This window comes from Embiotoca jacksoni, unplaced genomic scaffold, assembly GCF_022577435.1.
Source record: "Embiotoca jacksoni isolate LCO1_2020_lvr unplaced genomic scaffold, fEmbJac1.0.p SCAF_2, whole genome shotgun sequence".
Taxonomy (NCBI): Eukaryota; Metazoa; Chordata; class Actinopteri; family Embiotocidae; genus Embiotoca; species Embiotoca jacksoni.
The window spans coordinates 15,569,941-15,591,196 of NW_027185340.1; the positions used below are offsets into that span (position 1 = coordinate 15,569,941).

Genomic DNA, 21,256 nt, shown 5'->3' on the forward strand with positions numbered 1-21,256 from the left:
GCCTCCTGGGCGCCTCCCTCTGGAGGTTTTCCGGGCACGCCCAACTAGCAGGAGACCCCGGGGAAGACCCAGAACACTCTGGAGGGGATTATATCTCCCAGCTGGCCTGGGAACGCCTCGGGATCCCCCAGGATGAGCTGGAAAATGTTGCGGGGGAGAGGGAAGTCTGGATCGGCTTGCTTGGCCTGCTGCCACAGCGACCCGACCCCGGATAAGCGGAAGATGATGGATGGATGGAAGTTATCTCGGTGTCGTCAGCTAAAGTCCCTCCTTATTAGTTTTCTGTCGGTCCATCTGAAAATAGTCTCGTCATTAATTAGAAAATAAGCATCAAAAAGCTGTGTTTTTGTGGGGGCGTGTCTGTTTGATTGACAGGCCTGTGGCGCAGTGAAGTTTCCAGTATGGGTGGGCGTGGCATAGTGTCCTCGGGTTTCCAATCAGGTCGAGTCAGATCCACCCCTCGCTCCTTCTCAGCTTGTCCAAATATGGTCACTTTTGGCTGCAAACCGCTCCGAACTACCAAGATGGCAACGGCCAAAACCAAACTCGAAGCCTCATAACGGCAGCTAAAAAAACCCAATGGGTGACGTCACTGCTGGTTGCCGCTTGTGTTGAGGAAATCATTACATTGCTGCACTTCTTTGTACCTGCATACGTTTTTAGCCAAACATTTTGCTCAAATTGTACGGCTACTTTGTCTTTAATTTGCATTTTTAAATTTTTTTTTTTAAATTTTTTTTTATGGGTTAGTTTAATTGTTCTTCTGCAGAAGAGAAAGCCAACAAATCATAGTGCGGTCACTCGTGACGCACGGGAGTGTGTGAGAGAGAGAGCATGTTGCACACTTGTGGGTTCCAGTGCAGCAGGAAGCCTCTGGCTTTACTGGCAAAGTCCCCTTTCTTTACTCTTAGCCACTATAGGCACACCCGCCTGTACACACACAGGTCTATTCAGCTTTTGCATGGAGTCCCCTGGAACAGCGTGTTGACGAGCGCCGTGTTATGGCAGGCTAAACGCAGACTCAGTGCAATACTCAATAGACAGGGATTCCACTATATAACGCAGTTGGGAGCTAGCGGAGTGTCGCACACACGCAAAGGGGACACGAATGGAGTTCGCTGTTAATCAGTAGACGCACAATCTGTCGCAGGAATGCTGGGCTCCTTGGATGTCCTCTATGGCGTCCTCATCCACAAGGTAACGCACGACTTGTGCGCACTCACAGGCGCTAAACCACACACACACTTTTCATTGGCTGAAGAAATGTGACCAGCGGGGGTGTTGTACATTTATCAAGTATAATCTTACACCTGTTGATAGCTGCCAACTCTTCCGTTTAAAAATGGAAAAGACACGTCGCTTTGTGGTTGTGCTTCGTAGGAATCTGGTGTCTTCCTGTTAGCATTTTCTCTTTGACCTTAAATGGATTCACGCTCCCGCTAAATTTTGCTTTGTGTTGTATAATTCAGGTGAATCACAGCAATGAGCCTAGGGGCTGTAGAGCGAACTGAAACGGCTTTTCTCTCGGTGCTGCGAGTGTGAGCTGAGAGTCGCAAATAGAAAACCTGGAGTGACTGAGTCCACGTTGTCCACAAATCTTTGAACAGAAGTCCTGCGACTTCACTCTGATCCAATACTTTGTTCACAACGGATGAAAGGAGAAGAAGAAATTAAAGCAAAAAAATAAATAACAAGCTACAATATGTGTGTGCTGTTTTTTTTTCTCCAGCTGATGGCGGTGTATGAGGAGCAGGAAGCCCAGCAGAGGGGTGTGGCTAACACCAGCCTATCCCCCAGCCCTGACCTCTATCAAACTGAGCTCTCCGTTTTCCAGCCAATCACAGGAGGAGAGATTGAAGTCAATTCCTCAGCCCTCAAGTCCAGTGAGTCATTTTTTTTGGTTTTACATTAATGTACCTCACTGCTCCATCCATCACATGGCAGAACATTTCCCAACCTTTGTAGACCAGCCCACATATGTTCTAAACGAGGTTCACTAACATTTTGTTACTTGTTTGGTTTTAAATGTTGACATTCGGCTGCTTTTGTCATTGGGACATATTGGGAATATAGATATTCTTTTAAAATATGAATAGACTTTGGCATTGGCAACTTAGACAGATTTTTAGCTCTGTGTTTAACTGTTTACCAGGCCAGAACTTTGCCATACCAAGGTTTAGTGTCACACGCTCTAAATGCTATTTCAAAGGACTCTCCTTACGAAGGAAAGAAAAAAAACTAAATTCCTCGGGGAACTCCGTTCCCTTTGGTTGTAACCTGTGGGTCAATGTCACATCTCATGTTAAACAAGAAACAGGTTCAGTTTAGATAGAATTTTGGAGGGTTGCTTATGGCTTAAATGAAAAATCTGTACTTAAATAACATAAAAAGAAAGAAGAAGAAATGATTATGTACATGGTTAGTGTCATAATGGCTCATTAGGTACACTATATTCTTAGTTTCAGAGTCGCGTTTTTGTACAACAGTAGGAATCATGTTAACTTTGAATTCCAGTACAGACAAAGGTCAGGATGTGATGGACAGGACAGTAACGAAAGCAAGATGACAAGAGCTGAAATGTTGGCAGCCCCGTCTCTGTGATGCACAATGAGACGGGGATGAAAGAGAGTCAGATGAGGAGAAAGAGGTAGACAGGAAGTGTGTGTGTTCTGTCAAGCTGCAGAGCAAAAACTGCTGTCTGTGTCTGGTTACTGTTACCTGGTCCAGACCTATCCGCATGACCTTTATTCTCTCTATTCCCCTCCTTTGGCATTGTTTCCTTTCTCCCCGCTCTTTCTTTCTCTTCCTTCCATCCTCCCTCTCTGTGTTATTTCAAGTCAAGTGTTCAAAGTACTGTACATGTGAGTGGGAGAGGACTTAGAACTGTCACAGGAACTTGTCTAAATTTAATTTTGCTTTAACAAAACAAGCCATGTGGGTGATGGACGGTGTGTGTGTGTGTGTGTGTGTGTGTGTGTGCTCCCAGTTAGTCAAAACAGATGTTGACATTTCAACATATTTTGTCAGTGCAGTTTTCAAAATGTGACTCATCTATTTTTTGTAAGCTGTGTTCTGTCAGCGAGGTTCGTTATTTTTCATTCTTGTTGATTCCGATGGCACGAATAAAACTTCGTAGTCAGTATCAAGTTTGTCAGGCACTTTATTTAGTGCAAGGACTCGTCGCAAAGCATGTTGTTTTTAAAGGAGAGTATTGTACTATTACTTTTTCTCTTTCGTTTTGGATTAAATCTCATTTCACACACTGTATTTACTTCCAAAAAAAAAAAAGTACTACTTCTAACAGTAACAGAATAAGACTTTCCTAAATCGTAAAGGGGCCTTCGCTGAATGATCCAGACACTGTTAAGACAGGAAGTTTAGTCTGTTTCAGTATGGTCGCCTGTCAGCAGAGATTAGTGGTAATGTGTGACTGTCATGGAAGATTAGAGGTAACAGAGCTCTGGAGACTATCACTGTCAGCGTGAGAAGGTCAGAGTTAGGCCTTTATCACTGTTTCATGTTTTGGCTCTTAGTCCGACCACTTGTCTCTCTCTCACCGTCTTTAACAGCTCGTTCTTCATATCTCGTTGTTTCTGGTTCTGACCGCCCCGTTCTCTCTTCACCGCCCTTTGTTTCTCTTCATCTTTGTATCTCCACTTTCTTTCTTGTGTCTTTCTTTCGCCTCCATTTTCTTTACCCTTGTTTATTGTGTGCGTAAGGGTACTGAAATTCACGTTTTCAAACAACATAAAGACAACATTAAAGAACATTGTTGATATGCAATTAACACAACTACAAGGCAACATCCTGTCTCAAATAATTGTATTAATAGTGTGCAGCGCAGCGCTATGTGGGGTAGTGGTGATAACTAGGCATCTCAAAGGCATATGGCTATCGAATAGTGGTACTATTAGTCCCCATGTAACTATTAGAATACATATTTTTATCTTAACCCGTTTTTGTTTTTTCTCTTCTATCTCCTTGTTTAATTTTTAGTGCGCTTTGTCATGTACATTTATTTTGTACGTTGTACATTGTCCTCTCCCACTAGTCCCTTTATTTCTATTTCTATCCATCTCCTCCTTCTGTCTCTCGTTTTTCCCTCCTTTGTCCTCCATCCATTCATCCCTCTTTCACTGCCTTCTTTTGAAGAGATTAATTGATGAGAGGTTTGATGTAATCCATATCCCCCAGCATGTCTTAAGAGCACCAAGGGTCCATTTTGTGACAATCAATATATGACCTTACAAATATGATTTGACATGCCTTCTGAGTAGTCCCACCATATAGAGCTCCCTACACCCACACCACCACCACCACCACCTTTACCATTCTATTCCCAATAGAACTATAGACGCTATCATGACAGTGTTCTTAATGTACATATGGATTGATGGTCTCTATGAGTGGGGATGGTAGAGTCGAGGATCAGGAGTGCACAACACAGATCATGATAATACCACCTCTTGTAAATCTTATTTATTTGCCTGGCTTTTTGCAGTGTTGACTCTCCTCTCAATTGCACTATTTCCCCCGAAGCTCCCGCAGCAAAACAGGCAACGCTGTGGTGTGGTTCATCTATCAGTTCCTGTTAAATGAGGATTTTATGCAGAAGGCTGATGAGATGCGAAGAAGGGAGACACTGTCATATGTTACCTACTTGCACACACAAACCTGCAAATCGGCCACTTATTGGCCATTTGGATGCATGAACACCGCTGTGTTCACCGATGGGATATGAAGCCAGGGGATCATACGTTAACTTAACATTCTGCGGCTTTCAGACCTCACATCTCCAAACACATCATTCAAGAATGAGCTTAGTATGTAGTCAACAGATATAGACATGCATACATAAATGTCTCTGGCTATGCTGGCTGTTGAGATTGGATGACTCTAGCAAGCGTGAGGAAAACCCTTAGGTTTCATTCAGATTGGGAATATTTTAGGTTGGTGATTTCTTTTTCTAATGAGTCTTTCTTTTTTTTTTTGGGGGGGGGGGGGTGCTTTTATCTTCTGCTAAATGTTCACTGACCAGCAGTCACAAAACTGTGTCACTATCTCTTTCTTTTCTTTTAACAAGCTTGGCAATGTGCCAATTATGGCATCTGCTCCACAAGCACATTCTGCCTTGGTAAATGTGTGTCTTGCTTGTTAGACAAAACTCTTTGAAAATGTACAAAGTTTGGATTCACGTTTTAGAAAAATCTGACAAATAGAAGAAAACAACAACCCTTGTTTGACAATAAGTTTTAGATGCTGTTGCCATGTGCTGCAACTAATGATCATTTTGATTAAAGATGAATCTGTTGATTATTTTCTTGATTAATCAATTAGCTGTTTGGTCGTTAAAATCTCAGAAAATGGTGAAAAATGTCAAACAGCGTTTTCCAACAAATAGATAGTTTACAATCATGGAGACCAAAAAGAAAACAAGACAATATTAATATTTAAGAAGCGGGAATCAGAGTATTACTACATATTTTTACAAACAATAACTCAAAACTATTTTTTAATTGTTAAAATAGTTGGCATTTAATTTTCTGTTAATTAATTGATTGACTGTTGCTGCTCCAGAAAGCTTGTCTATGTAAAACCTGCAGCTGTGTTCTTGTAAGAACAGCCCTTTAGTCTACTCAAATCAATGGTGGGATGTTAGGTTATTTTTTTTCCTTTTCTTTTTTTCTACCTGAAATACCACTTTGATTTGTGTAGGTTGGATTGCACAGGAAAATTGCAGTGACTGGGAGGAGATACATTTTGTCAACCTAACAACATAAAAAATTCAGCTCTCTGTTTCTTTCGCATCCTGCTTTGACACTCGTAAAGAAACACTCACAGCCCTTTGTCTTGTGTGGCATAACTATCTTTTGGTCTTTATCTTGTCAACAAAAAAATTTATTATTAGACATGAATCTTGCTGAACTGTGACTCCATCAAAATAGCATTAGCAGTTTTAAGACAGTCATATTGGTGTGTGTGTGTGTGTGCACATGTTGTGCAAATTTTATTTCTTTACTTGCTGAAGATTCTGAATCTGTGTAGATGCTGCCATTCTCTACCCTCACCATTTTCCCTCTGTCATGTCTCTTGTTCCATTGACAGTCTGATGGGAGGTAATCAGACTGTGTTACATTGGACAGGTGACCAGAGGAAACTGGAGGAAAGCTTGACAAAAATACAGCTGAATTAATGTGGCTTGAAACAGAAAAAAGCCACGAAATAATGTGACTTATTCATGCAGTTGTGTGTCACAAAGTTACATTTCTCCATTTTTTTTTTTTTTTTTTCAAACTGCTGTGTAGTTGGTGTTTGGTTGTATCTTGTTAAATTTATTCTGCTGACACCTTATTCAAACATAGAAATGACAAGAAGGGGTGGATTTGTGGGCTGTTGAACATCGCTTTTCAAACATGTTCAATAATTATTCAATGTATATAAGCAAACTTTATGAACCTTACACACACACACACACACACACACACACACACACACACACACACACACACACACACACGCACACACGCACACAACGTGCACCCACATATTTGCTTCTTCATTGCTAGAGAAGATCATCTTCCTCTAATTGATGTTTAAACCCAAATGTTTAAGAGAAATGCAAAGCAACCTCCACATATCATTCATTTATGTGTGTGTGTGTGTGTGTGTGTGTGTGTGTGTGTGTGTGTGTGTGTGCGCGCGTGTCCTTCTGTGTGCTTTCTACAGGCACACCCCTGCTTGTAAGAAGCAGCAGTGACTCAGCCCTCAGCCCCCAGCCAACAGAGACTGATCCCTCCTTCAACGAGGACACCACTGGGATGGTAAGACTCTCAGGCAGTTAGATAAAAAAAGAAAAGAAAAAAGAGACACATAGCATGTAGGAACATGATGTATAGTCTAATGAACTCACAAATACTCTTATGCTTTATAAAAGTGAGAAGTCCTTTAAGTTAGGGGATTGTGGTTGCTTTACCTATTCCTACCGTCTGTCTTGGCCCTGAAATGTTGCCTGCTGGAAAACAACTATGTGGTATTCAATGAGCGACAAGATGCACAGCCCATGTTTCATGTGTTAATGCTCTCCAACGTTTGGCTTCGGTTCATACGACGGTGTAGCACTTCGGCTAAGCTGAATCTAGTTAGTATCTTCAAAATGTTGAGTCTAATTAGTACAAATTTCCTTCTTTCACAGTTCTCTAGAGAGGTGTGAAGGATGTATTTTTATAGTTGCGTGTAGGTGGTTGTTGATAACTGGCTCACTATATACGGCTTTCAATTGTTTAGCAGTGGAAAGAAAACCCTCCTGTATTATTTTTTAAAAAGCCGTTGGTTCACTCTTGTTTGACCCATCATATCACAGCATTTTTACCAACATTATTCAGATAATATTTTTTCAAGGATACAAAAAGGAAAATTGATTATTAGAAATGATCTTATGCCAGCTTTTTTTTTTTTTTTTTTAATGTGTTTGTATGGATTCATCAGTTTTTTTAAGATATTGATTTACTTTGATGAATCATCATGGGCACCATAAACTTTGTCGTAATCTAATAGGCAGATTGACATTAAGTATGCTAATAAGTACATTAAGACTCCCAAGAGGATAAACACTTTGATTTGAATGACCCCATGACCTTTCATCAAACAGCATTCCTGGGACAAATGCAGTGTTTGCACCACTCATCGTAAAAAGAAAAAAAAAAAAAAATCAATCTTTTTTAATAATGTTAAATACTACGCATACTGATGCTAAAACAATTACATTTTGGCTTAAGGATCTTTTAAATTTCATTTTGTTTTCAGTGTGAAACATATACAAAAGAAGTATACCATATAAATGTCCAGCCTTGGAAATACTGTGTGTCAAATTTATTTTTTAAAGGCCTAATCTCTTATTATAGATTGTGTGTGGTAGGTACACGTGTTTGGGGTGAATGGGGCCCTTCGTGTCTTCATGTTCTCTCTAATCCAGACACACTTTGTCACATCAGACTCCATTAACAAAGATAGATGCCTCTGGGTTTTTCCTCCTTTCTTTTTACATTTTAACTCCCTTTCTCAAAAGGTCGTAGGGCAAACACCTGCTCCTTTCTTCTTTTACCTCATCTGCTCCTTGCGCCCCCTGTTTCTTTCCTCCTTCCTTTGACATCTGTCCCCTTTTCAACATTGTGAACATATTGGTCTGATTAGTGTCAAAATACACAATTTAAGGTCGTGCTGAATGTAAAACAACCATCAATTAGCCAATTTAGAACTACAAAATATATTTATTAAAATGTATTTTCTTTCTTCTCTGTTAAGACTACAATTCTTCTTTTTTCTTAGATCCTTTTATTAAAACTCTTCAGTCTCTTAGTAAACTGTCCTCTTCTGTTCCCTGGGTCCCCCCATGTCTGTTCTGTCAATTTGAGCTCAGAGCCTGACGTTTAACCTGCCGCTCCATATCCTCAACAGCTGCTATTTTTTACAATCCTCTCTGTTGCTGCAATATCCCGCTTTCCATCTTTTTAGTTTTCTGCCTGTTTCACATCCACATAAAGGAACTCTGAACAAAGCAGTAATGCATTTACATTCTCAATGTATACAGCAAACATGTTAATCTTGCATGATCTACCATAATATCCTTTCCCACTCTGTTAAAATACAACTTTAAATACTTACATATTTGTATTTACTCTTACTTTTCCCATCTGTAATTAATGTACATAGTTATATGTAATACACTCCTTTTTACTAATCATGCATAGACACACATTTACTCAATAGAACATAGTCGTACAAATAATCATTATACCCTTTGCCAGTAGCTTAGAGATGGAGTTTTGATTAGTTGGAGTGTTGTTACGGTTTTATGTTCCCTGTTGGGGGGGTTGGACACAGAAAATCCCTCAAGTTCACTGGCAAAAGGAACTCCTTGCTTGATTGGACTCTTGAGTAGTGAGCCTTCGACCCATGAGACTTCTCACTGGACAAACATCCTTTTTTTAATCACACTGTATTCCCCTTAGAGCAACCTGTTTGGAAGGTTCAGTTCTTTTGGGGAATGTGATTAGTTCTCAGAGGTGGTCAGTCCTCCCAGCTTAGTGTTGCTCAGGGTCACCTAACATGTTTGTGACTACATGTATATGTACCGAACACTTTCATAACAAAGAGATTTATTTATTATCGTGTTCATGATCGAGAGCCGTCATACTGACTCCACTCAGGCCATTTCCCACGACGATGCACCAGTAACAGACCTGCAGTCTGTTTTGATTTGAAACCCACAGCTACATGAAGCAAACTTCATCAGACTTAAAACCTGGATGCACTTGTCACTAATAATAAACATTATAAGAACAATAATATACGCTAATCTATAATAAACACAAATCCATTTCCTGTTGAAATGTAAGCTGAACCTTAGGAATGTAGACTGTGTTGTTCTGAACTCACCTTCGACTCCTTACATCTGAGCTGTGTTTTCACAACATGTCGCCTCTGTAGCTGTCGAAAATGAAATACTACTGGCTGTCAGTTATACAGTAGGCCTGTCCAGACTCAGAGCCTCCGGGTGTTAATGTGTTGGTGCAACTGCACAATATCATACATTTTGTATATGGATGTGATCTCTTTTTTTTTTTTTTCTTTTTTTTTTTTTTAAGAGTTCATGCTCGGTCCTCAGATTTCAAACACAACATCCCCGCTTTGCTCAGAACAATAGTTCTCAGGTCACGCGGCTTTCATTGCAATGTAACAATTCGCTAAAGTGGTCTGAAGTTTAACATCCCTAAATGCACCTATTTTACCTATTTATTGTAAAAAATTGCATTGTTTAGTCAAATTATGATAAGGTAATTGTATTTTTGGTGGTTTTTTTTTTTTTTTTTTTACCCATGATTCTTTCTGTCTGCTTGACAATCTTAAGTGCCACATGTTTTCCCTACTCTCTGCTGGTCTGTCTCCTCAGTCACCGTCTTTCCTAGTCTCCTCCGCTGTCCCTCTCTGTCTCCTTCACTCATTCATAGACGCACACAGACATACTCTCACATACACACTCAGACGCTCAGTCACTCGCTCATCTGTCTCTTCTCAACCAGCCAGGTTCAGATGGAGGTAATGGCTCTGGGTAATTGTTCAAATTGTCACTTGGCCTTTTGGTGAGAGCGATGAGGGGAAGAAAGTACTCTTCTTGCAGTAATTCTCCGTCCTTCCTCTGTCTCTGTCTTTTCTCCCACTCTCTGTCCCCTACTATTTATCTAATTTCAACCTAGAAAGATTTACTGGTGCAGCTCTTTCCTTCTTTTCTAAATGCCAGGCAAAAAATGAGTACAGTAAGCCACAAAATCACTCTTTTTCACTTTCTGTTCTGTTTAACACGCACACGCGCGCACACACACACACACACACGCACGCACACACACACACACACACACACACACACACACACACACACACACACACACACACACACACACACACACACACACACACACACACAAGCACACAAGCATGCGGTGCTGCTGGTTAGGGACAATGTGGTAATCAAGCTGGGAGTACTTATTTTTGCCCTAGAATACTGCTGGGGCTAATAATGCAGTATAGCACTTATTCATCATGCTTCACCTGTGTGTGTGTGTGTGTGTGTGTGTGTGTGTGTGTGTGTGTGTGTGTGTGTGTGTGTGTGTGAGAGATCTTGTGCGCGTTCGCCTGCATGTGAGTCATGGCTTTTGTTCCACCCTGCATGCATGTTTGTCAGTGAAATTATTTTATCTGCCCGTTTTATGTACATATATAGGTTTACATTTTTATATTTATTATTTTAACTTGTTTTTCCCTTCCTAATGCATATATATATATATATATATATATATATATATATATATATATACATAAAATTAAAGGACTGAACCTAGAAAAATTAAATATGCTAAATTCATATGAAATACATTAAACAGTGCAACTAGAGCTCACTGGTTTGAACTGAGTGAAGGACTGCTGATGCTTGAGGGAAATAAATGTCTCTATGATATGGTTTTGTTTATTTCCTGATTAATTAATATGAAATATCTAAATATAAATATTTAAAGAGACATATTTTGTTATTCTTTTGTTTACAATGTCCTGCAAACAAATTCAAGCTTTGTCCATTGTTATTCAAATCAAAGTAACTGCCTTTTGTTTTATAGAAAGGTTATTTTGTTATGTTTTAAATAGTTGAAACAGTTTCCTCCCATTTCAACCCTCTGACCCTTTGACATGTATTAAAACACATTCATTTCTACTCATTGTACACATTCCCAAAGTGATAGCTGAAGATAAATGACCTTAGGTTTATAACTTTAATTCAAATCAACACACATACACATACACCAAATGCCTAGGAATGCATTGCTACTAATATATCATATTCACTCTGGGACAGTTTTCAGGAAACACTTAGCCTGATTGGTCATTCAGTAATTAGTAATATCACTAATCGTTCACTCTTTTTTATTCACTTTCAGCAATTATTAGATTAGACTGAAAAGACTGAACGCTTGCAGTCCATTTATTATAAGCATAGTTATTCAAGGTAAGATTATCCATCACCGAGTTGAAATGGAAATCCTGCCTCTCTCTTCTCCAGTTTTTGGAGGGCCTCTAATGCTCACAAGTATTGATTAATCTGTCCAAGGTCGACAGACTAATGTATTATTTTTTCCCCTGCAGTTTTCCTCAATATATTTCTAATAAATGTTTGTCATTTAATAAGTATATTTTTCATATTTTTCTCATGGAATCAGTTTTTTTTAAATAACATTTTGCTTCTTGTGTAAATATATTGTCGTATTTTATGTGGCTGTCTATGGAACATTTTGATATACAGGAAACATTAATTACTGAAAGCCCTGATTTGCTGACAACCATATTCATAGTATGCTCGGCAATATGGACCAAAAACCATATCTAATATTTTCCGGTTGTCTGGTGATACGCGACTTAAATCTCATTGTTTTCTACAAAGTAGACGAAATGCTGATTTGTAAGTCAAAGCCACAAGTACGCTGTCACGAGCACTTTCATTAAAACAGAGTGTGGTCAAAATAAAATGCAAAGAGAGGCTTTCTTTCCTCGTTTGAAAATGTATGTATGTGCAAAACATGGAAATGACAAATTATATAAAATGCGTAGTCAATATTAAATAAGAATAAGTGTAATTCTGAGGTTGTGTCTTCAGTTGTTTTCAACATCAATAACAGACTGATGTACCGCAGTAAGCGCATCGTCTCATTTCTGTTACTTGTAGTGATTTTGCTGATCTCTTGCAACCCTTATTAATTCAAATTATTGAAAACTTCCACTAGTTCTGCTCCGGTACTCGCAGTGCGGCCCTTTTACCGACTAATCCCCGAGTTGTTTACACGTTATTCAGATGTGCTAGTTATTTTACATAGCACTGCCTTCTCCCTCTCTCTCTCTCTCTCTTTATTTTTTTAAATTTTTTTTTTTTTTAAAGGACTAACCTTAGTTAGTCCTCCACCTCCTTTAGTTAAAATTATACACGTCACCTTACCTCACCTCACCTCACCTTAATGCGCCATGATTAAGGGGAGGCTAAATGCACTGGATATGTGGCTGCTTGCGCTGAAAACCTTCTCGATAGCTGCTATAGTTAACCAGCACCCAGTAGCCAGTGCGAGTTGAGCCAGCGTAGCTCTTACTCTCAAGTCAGGGGGACAATTCAGAGGGTCGCACGAAGCCAGAACCAACAATTCACCACCCATAAAACTATATTGATATAAATGTTATCGTCTCATTCTATATTTTGTTTAAAAAAATATACTGATATCCTTAAAAAGTCAATATACCATCCCGCCTTAAATCATTTTGGGGTTGCTAATTTTTCTTTTCTAGTAAATTTGCAGCTTTTGTAATATGCTTAACACTTAATATGCACCTATATTAGTGAAAGACCTTGCTAATGTTGCAAAAAAAAAATAAAAAAAAAAAATAAAAAAAAAGAGTTATTACTGAATTGTTTTGATTTTCTTAAATTAAGAGTTGGGCCATTGACTGCTGCAGTTTGAAAACTACAGGGAGTTCATTGTGTAATTAGTCTCAGTGTTTAAAGGATCGCTCAAATGCTAATATGAATAATGAGACTCATTTATTCGTTCAGATTCATTTACTTGTTTGAAATTAGCCTTTGATAAGTAACATACGTCACCGGCCGCTGTAATTAATATGTTGCTCTTCTGAAGAGACAAGGAAAGAGAGACTATTTTACATGCAGTTATTAAATGAGACATACAATTAGGCACTAAAGGTTTTGCAATTAATGTATGAGTGGCTGTTATGACAAAGAGGTTAGTATAATTAATGTTACCTGTCATCATGTTCCTAATTAATCTCACATGACGGCATCAACAACTCGGCCAGACTAATTGAATTCTTACCCGTCAAAACCCCGAGCATATGTTTACTGTATCGGCAGCCTGTCAGTCACAGTCGAGTCTGATCTCGTCTTCCTCTGTCCTCTTCACATCATCTGTTGTCTCTGGTTTTAGATATCCAGGTCTTGAATCACCCTCTGAAGTCATTTCACTCGTTGTTCTCACTTCTCTTGCTCTCCGTTTCTTTTCTTTCTGTCTTTCCCTCTGTCCTTCTCTGACCGGTGGAGTTGGTCAGGTCAGATGGCAGTATGGGGAGGTGGTAGGGGTCAAAGGTGGAAGGTCATGTTAAGAGGCCATTAGTGCCCACTACTAACACCGAGCCATATTGACCTGCATGTGTTTGTGGCCATATGACCTCACAAACGTCTGCTCAGAGTGCACGCCTAAGCTCAGATATCCACTTACAACATTGACATATGTTCACGTGTGTGTCTGTAATTGTAAATACAAAGTAAGTTGCTTTGATTTGAAAATACTTTCGTGCTTACGCCAATGTTGAGGTGGGGCTTCAGTTGATGAAGCTGTAGTTTGTGGTCTTGAATTGTAATAGTTGAGGAAGACCATGGTATGATGTGAATTCATTGAAATAATGAGAGAAATCACATTTGACTTTTGAAATAATATAGAAAATCAATCCCTAAAACTTCTTATTCAAGACGGGGATGTGCGGCTCACTGCGTACATTTATATATGTACAGTAACAGTTTTAAAATGGTACAATGTTGTAAATATTTTCTGTTTAGCCCCCTTTAAGGAATATCGTTTTCCTTATGCCGAAGACCATGTGTTAAGCTTGATAAATTAGGAGGACTAAATATCACCTACTTTTTTTTAAGACAATATTTATTACAATTAAAAACTGCTGAAAATATAGATGATAGTGGAGAGCGTTTACAAATATGAATATCAGAGGAACCATGAAACAGCACTCATGATGCCATGGTGGAAAAACTAGATTTATAGTTTTTGTCTTATGCTAGCAAGTAATTGGTGTTTAATTTTTTGAAAAATTATGAAGGGTTTAAATTCTAATGTAGATTAATATTAGTATTAATTGTGAACTCAAAGCAAATTGTTTTACATTTTCAAAAAGGTAAGACCGCCGCTCAAATGTAGGTTACTCTGGCTTGTAGAAAAGCACTTGGCACATAAGGACTTCTCTTTCTAGAGACCAATTATGCTTTTCCTAAAAAAAAAATAATAATAATAATAAAAAAAAAACTCCTAAAAAAGGATTTGTTGCAGAGCTGTGGTGTCTGATTGTAATAAACGGTACAGATATTCATTCTGTGGAGTCACAAACATACTGGATGTTAGCAGTTTTCGGTTGTGGCAGAAGCACTTAAATGTGTACGCACGGAGTACGAAACCTCGTCTCTGTGGAGCTCACTTATCTCGAAGACAAATGTACACACTGCATGCAAACACAATGCTAATGCGTAAAGTAATTAATACATCTCCTTTGGCTCAAAACGACACACTTTTTTGAACATCTCTCTCTTACTCTTGGTTGCCTTGCCCGTTGACAGTGTTATTTATCACTGCTTGTCAACACTGTGTTCATGCCTTCAAATATTAATTACTATTTGTACGTCACCCATCCATCAAATTAGCAGCCGCTTCACTCATCACTTCACTCATTTATTCATTCATCCCCTTTGTATTCCTTTGTCTTTCGAATTGCAAAGACCAAGTTGTTGAGCTCCGGGTTTCAGACTGAATGTGGTGCATTAAATGCTAAAATCAAAGCACGGGAGCTCCGCCTGATTCCTTCACTTAGTAACAGCTTATTGTTTGTTTACACTGTTTATTAGTTAATTCATCCACATATCCCCCCATATTCACATTATCTCTCTCTTTTTTTTTTCTCTCTCTTCTTCCTGTAGTGCTTCTGTTAAGTACTCCTCCCTGTGACAGATTGGAGCTTGTTGTTTTCTTACTATTATTGTTTTTTTTTAGTTTTTTTTTTTTTTTTTTTTTTAATGCCAATCACTGACTCACAGGACGGGCGTGCTCTGTCTGTTCTCTGCAGGCAGCCAGTTGTGCTGTGGAGAGGCCAGCAGGAGTGGAGCGCGCCCAAGGCAAACTCACCTTCAACGGCAGGTCAGTGTGTTTGTCTGTGTGGGATTGTAACTCTGGGTTTGGAGTCCCTCTTCATTTCTCTTTTCACTTATTTTACTAATGATATTAAGTCTGATGAAATGTTCTGATAAATGAGCCTATCTTTTTTTTGTCTTTAGGACTGTGTGTGTGTGTGTTATGCAGTGAGTTGAGGATAGGCATTTAAAAAAAAAAAAAAAATTCTTATGCGCATGTTTGTCTACATTCATGTTTATTGATGTTTATGTATGTGTTTCTGTCCTACTTTCCCTTCATTAAAGCTGCATTCTAATCCAGATCAAGGCCTCTCACAAATATAGTTAGTGTAAAGAAACTTCATCATTAGCTCACTACAAAAGACTGCCAAAACAGGGTCAGGGTCACGCACACGCACACGCACACACGCACACACACACACACACACACACACACACACACACACACACTGTAGCTTTTTTTTTTTTTTAAAGATTTCACACAGCGATGCAACTGAACACATAAGACACATGCATACACTAATGAGTGCTGCTTAATTAATTGTTAGGGGTGCAGAATGCCCTCTGTCTCTTGTGGGCCTTTTAGGCATGTGTGTGTGTGTGCTGATTTTGTCATGTGTGGGGCAGGCAGCTCCTATATTCTCTCAGAGGAAGAATTTACAGTTACCAGTATCCAGTGTATGGACAGTATTTACCAACAGCATCCTGCCGTGAATCAGTTTTGAAGTAGACTGAGTAAGGTTTTACTCATGTAACAACATTTCCATGTGCTCTGTGTAGTGTCAGTCCATCAATAGATCTATTTCGATGTTAGCATAGTCAGAGCACAGATTAAGGTGCCCAATCGACCAGGCAGTATCAGAATTTATCTTAAAACCCTTTAAGACGTGTACGTATTTTTGGATGATCTCTGTTTCTGCGAATGCGAAGCATTTAGAACTCTTCGGGATTAGTTTTTTTTTTTTTTTCCTGTTTGACGATCACAGTCTCATTGTTGTAGTTTTGGATATAATTACAACCTGATATGACTCTGTACTCCTAAACATAAGACACAACTTAACAATAGAGTCCGTTTGGGAAACAATGACTGAAGTTCAAAAGTTTTCACATAAAGATCAAATTAAAACACCTACAAAATGTTCATTAAAAATCCCCGACCTAAAAATAGCCTTTAACCAGAAATTATCGGCATCATTTATAATCATTTCAATGTTTACTTTTTTTATTTAGCTTTATGTAATTAAGATAATATGGATAAAATGTTGACTTGTTCATAATATTCCTAATTGTGTGAGGTGTTGTGTTTCATGGCCTTGTTGCTGTTTGTTGTGTTGTCTAACAGTGTCCCCACTCTTCCACAATTACAAAATTTAGTTTTCATTTTTCTCATTCACTTTATTTAACCCAAAGGTCCTACTCGGACAGAATAAAACCAAGCCTCGTCTTTGTAACAGCATGACTAATACAAGACTGGAAGTTGTAAATTTGAGAAAGTGGCTGTTACATCAGTGATCAATGTGCCTTTCTGTCTGACAACACTGACCTCTGTTAATGGGTGGTTTATTGCTGTGTGTTTTTGACATCACCAGGTCAGTATGGGCATGCAATTAATTCACAGTTAATGCATAAGTAGTGAAAGAAAATAATATGCAGTTAACCTGTAAAGAGGATGCGTAGAGGGAGAGGGAAGTAGAGCTACGTGGTGAGAATAATGTGCGACCTCTCTCCATAACTAACCAACTGCAACAACAGAGCGCAGACAGAAATGGGATCACATGATCACAGTTTCCCCCCTTTTTGTGTTGCATTATTAACAAATTATGAGTTTCTGTGTGTCACAATTCTGCCACCTGAATTATTTGACGAGCGAACAGAACAGAGTTTGATCACCTCTCATTTGTACAGTTATATGCAGTAAGGGTATAAGTTTATATTTTAGACACCCACTAACATTTATTTCATTTTCTCGGCAACTCTTTTACAGCACATATCCTCCCATGCCCACACACTCAGTCACACACAAACCATCTCAACTGTGAGTAATGTAAAAGTGATGTAATGTTTTTTTTTTTTTTTGTGGTCGCCGGGGAAACGATCCTTGAAATTGCAAAAAAGTCCAAAATGAGAAGAGGAATGCAGCCGTAAATACTGGAACAGTGAAGCATACGTTAAATAAACGTATGTGTTTGAGTGGGTGTATATAACTTTCGGGTGCTGTGTATGTGTCCACACACATTGTGGTGCTCCGAGTAGCCTGAGTGAATATTTGCGCGCCTTTAAAATGTGAAGCTACACCTATAAATACAGTAATGGCTCATCGTAATTTTAACTGCACGGCATGCACACCAGAAAAGTCATTACGCTTGAATCAAAATGTCCTTTTTATACAGGGAAACAGATTTACTGTAAATTGGTTTATTGAAATAGCATTTTGAGTATATTATATATCTTTGTGAATCAGGCACTGTATTGGAGGTCTTTTAGAAGCTCGGAGGTGAAAAGGTAAATAGGTTTCAGTGGATGCACAAAACAAGCTGATATGAAAGGGGTTTGCTTACTTTATCAGTGCCTATACATTCATGTTGTTTTATGACCTAACACTTCCATTCATCACCAGTGAAGAGTCCTCTCGTGATAGTATTGTGACATTGATCTGTCTATTAGTCTTGTTTATTTCTCTCGCCTACTATGTTTCTTAGTCAGTCTGTGGATCTACGACCCTTTGCCCTCATTTCTTCATGTCCTACCTTTATTTTTTTTTCTTCTTTCTTTTACCATTTGCTTTCTCTGCCTTTGTTCCTACTCACCTGCTTATAGGAGGGTCAAAAAGGTCCTAGACGGTTTCTGTTGCACACATAACTGCAGCAGAGTTATGTGCATGCAGCAGGGCGAAGCAATAACTTTCATCGGTAAGCTTTCAAAGTTACGTCGCTTGATTCAACATAAGCATGTGTCTCACTAGCATCTTTGTGATCACTGGCACGAGCACATTTGCGATATCACCATGTATTTGAGTAGAGTGTGCACATCACATTTTGTGCAAAATTTGGGAAATTGACATCAAAGACCCTTTAAAATGCTTCAAAAAGCCTACGTCAAAGAATCAAAAGAGCCGGATGAGGTGTTTTGAGTGCCATTCATGTTTTCAGAGGGGCAGAACATCAACTGTCCAAGATCAAAGAAGGCAGGTCCGGTCAGAAGTGCAACAAGGTGGGCTTTCTTTGACATTCGTGCCGTGGTGCACCATGAATATGTCCCCCAGAGTTAATTCAATTCAATTTTATTTATATAGCGCCAAATCACAACAGAGGTTATTTCATGGCACTCAACATATTAAAGACCTTACAGTTGAACTTTACAACATTATACAGAGAAACCCAACAATTCAACAATTCCCACATAAGCTAGGAGGGAAAAAAAACCAACTCCTCTTTAAGGGAGAAAAACCTCCAACAGAGGAGAAGGAAAAACTCCCTCTTAAAAGGAAGAAACCTCCAACAGAACCAGGCTCAGAGGTGGGCGACCATCTGCCTCGACCGGTTGGGGTGAGGGGAGAGCAGAGAGAGAAAAGGACAATTAGACTGTAAACACTGAATTCCACTGTGACATTATGAAGCATCTGAGGGAAAACATTTGGTGTAAATGACTTGAACTGTGGCGCTTTGGCACTCGGGTTCTCCGACATGACAACATGCCTGCTCACAGCACGTTGAAAACAATTTTCTCCCCACGCTCCCTATTCGCCAGATCTGGTTTCCTGTCACTTTTTTGTGTTCTCCGGGAGTTTGCTGCAAAAGTTGATGCATGCGCTCTGTTCGGGTTTCAGGTAAAATTGCAAATGCCCAAGTACCAGTGGTCAAAAAACACAGGTAACACAGGTGCTGATGTTGATCCAGCGAATACTTGCTCAGAGGTAATTGCTTTTCTTCTGCTCCGTTCACATTACTGTACATTACAGTATGGCAGTAATCTCCCTAAAGCTGAGCGATATTACTTAAAAAAAAACAACGATATCATGTTTAATTGTTTAACTCCATTCTCACGGTGAACCTCCTGTTACGTGTTTGTACTGAACAGTACAAATTATTAATTTAACATATTTAGGTCAAGCTCTCAAAATACAAGATTTGCATTTAATACTTATGATCTAATTTATTCACTAAAGATAAATTAAAAATAAATTTATATAAATAAAGATAAAGAAGGTTTTAAGTATATTTTTCATACATTAATCTTTAGCAGTATCGTGCATTTTTACTGGTTTTTACTCCCCTTACACTCGACATCTCTGGTCCTCTGCACTTTAAAGACTAGCTTAGAGAAAAAAAAAAAAGAGAGAGAGAAGAAGAGAATGACAAATAAGGAGAGGGATGTGAGGGTGAAATGCATTGAGAGGAAGAGAGTGGTTTGGTAATGCATATCCTTTTTTTTTTTTGTTATTTCTCGTCTGTGTCTCTGTCTTTCATAGTGAGGATCAGTGGAGTGGCAGGTGGATAAAAAGAACACCTGCTCTCTTCATCTCGCTCTGCTTCTCTTTTTCTCGCTCTCCCTCTGTGTGCGTTTGGCTCTTTCTTTTTTCCTCTCTCTCTCTCTCTCTTTTTCCCTCACTGCGCTCCCTCTCTCTTTTCTCAAGTCTCACCCATTTTGTCTCTCTCTCACCCCCACTTCATTTTTTGCATTGATGCAGCCTGTCAAACATCTCACGGAAAAAAAATGAAAACGGAAATGCAAATGGATCTCAAGTGCTTGTGTGCTTGTGTGCTTGTGTGCGTGTGCGTGTGTGTGTGTGTGTGTGTGTGTGTGCGCGCGCTGTAGCTGGTAGTGTTGTCGTGTTAGAGATCAGACGCACAGCAGCAGGAAGGAATAGAGGGAGGGGTGGATGTTATTCTCCCTCTCATATTAATGTTATTCATTAGTGCTGTCTAATTAATTCAGTGCCTCCACCTTCTTTTCACTGTATTCTACTTTCAGACCTTGCTTGCTTCCTACCTTCTTCACCTCCCTTTATCCCCGGTCCCTGCTTTCTTCTTTTCTACTTCACTTTTCTCTTTCCGTCCTTCTCTGATTTCTTTCCTTTCTTCCTTTCCCATCTTCAGATTGACACAGTGATATGAGGATGGCAGTGTCGCTCGTTCAGACTCTAGTTCAGACGGAAATATATCAAGTACCTATTGAATGGACTGATCTGAAATGTGGCACAACCGTTCAACGTTTCCAGAGGATGAATCCAATTCACTGTTGATTCCATGACCTTTTACAGTAGTGGAGTCTCGCAGTCAGGTATCCAGTAAAATATCTCATGTCTACCCATATCCATCCATCCATCCATCCATCCATTATCTATACCTGCTTTATCCTGAACAGGGTCACGGTGGGGTGGGGGGCTGGAGCCTGTCCCAGCTCACATTGGGCGAAGGCAGGGTTCACCCTGGACAGGTCGCCAGTCTATCACAGGGGCAACACTTATAGACAGACAGAAACAAAGACCATTCACGCTCCTCCATTCACCTAAGGGCAATTTGTAGAACCACCAATTAACCTGAGGTGCATGTTTTTGGATGGTGGGAGGAAGACGGAGTACCCATGCAGGCACAAGGAGAACATGGAAACTCCACACAGAAAGACCCTGGCCTGGATTTGAACCCAGAACCTTTTCGCTGTGAGGCGACAATGCTAACCACTGCACCACTGTGCCGCCCTAGCTGTATATGCATTATAATATTATCTTATGTATTTTTGCAGTAA

At 39.4% G+C, this 21,256-nt stretch overlaps 1 protein-coding gene across 1 annotated transcript in view; it reads left to right on the forward strand.

The window, feature by feature from the left end:
• Positions 1–21,256, forward strand: part of pard3bb (par-3 family cell polarity regulator beta b) — a 198,047-nt gene that overhangs the window by 37,321 nt on the left and 139,470 nt on the right. The window contains exons 3-5 of the mRNA XM_069154755.1: positions 1,730–1,883; positions 6,727–6,821; positions 15,448–15,518. Coding sequence (XP_069010856.1) covers positions 1,730–1,883; positions 6,727–6,821; positions 15,448–15,518 — 320 coding nt within the window. The remainder of the gene's footprint in view (positions 1–1,729; positions 1,884–6,726; positions 6,822–15,447; positions 15,519–21,256) is intronic.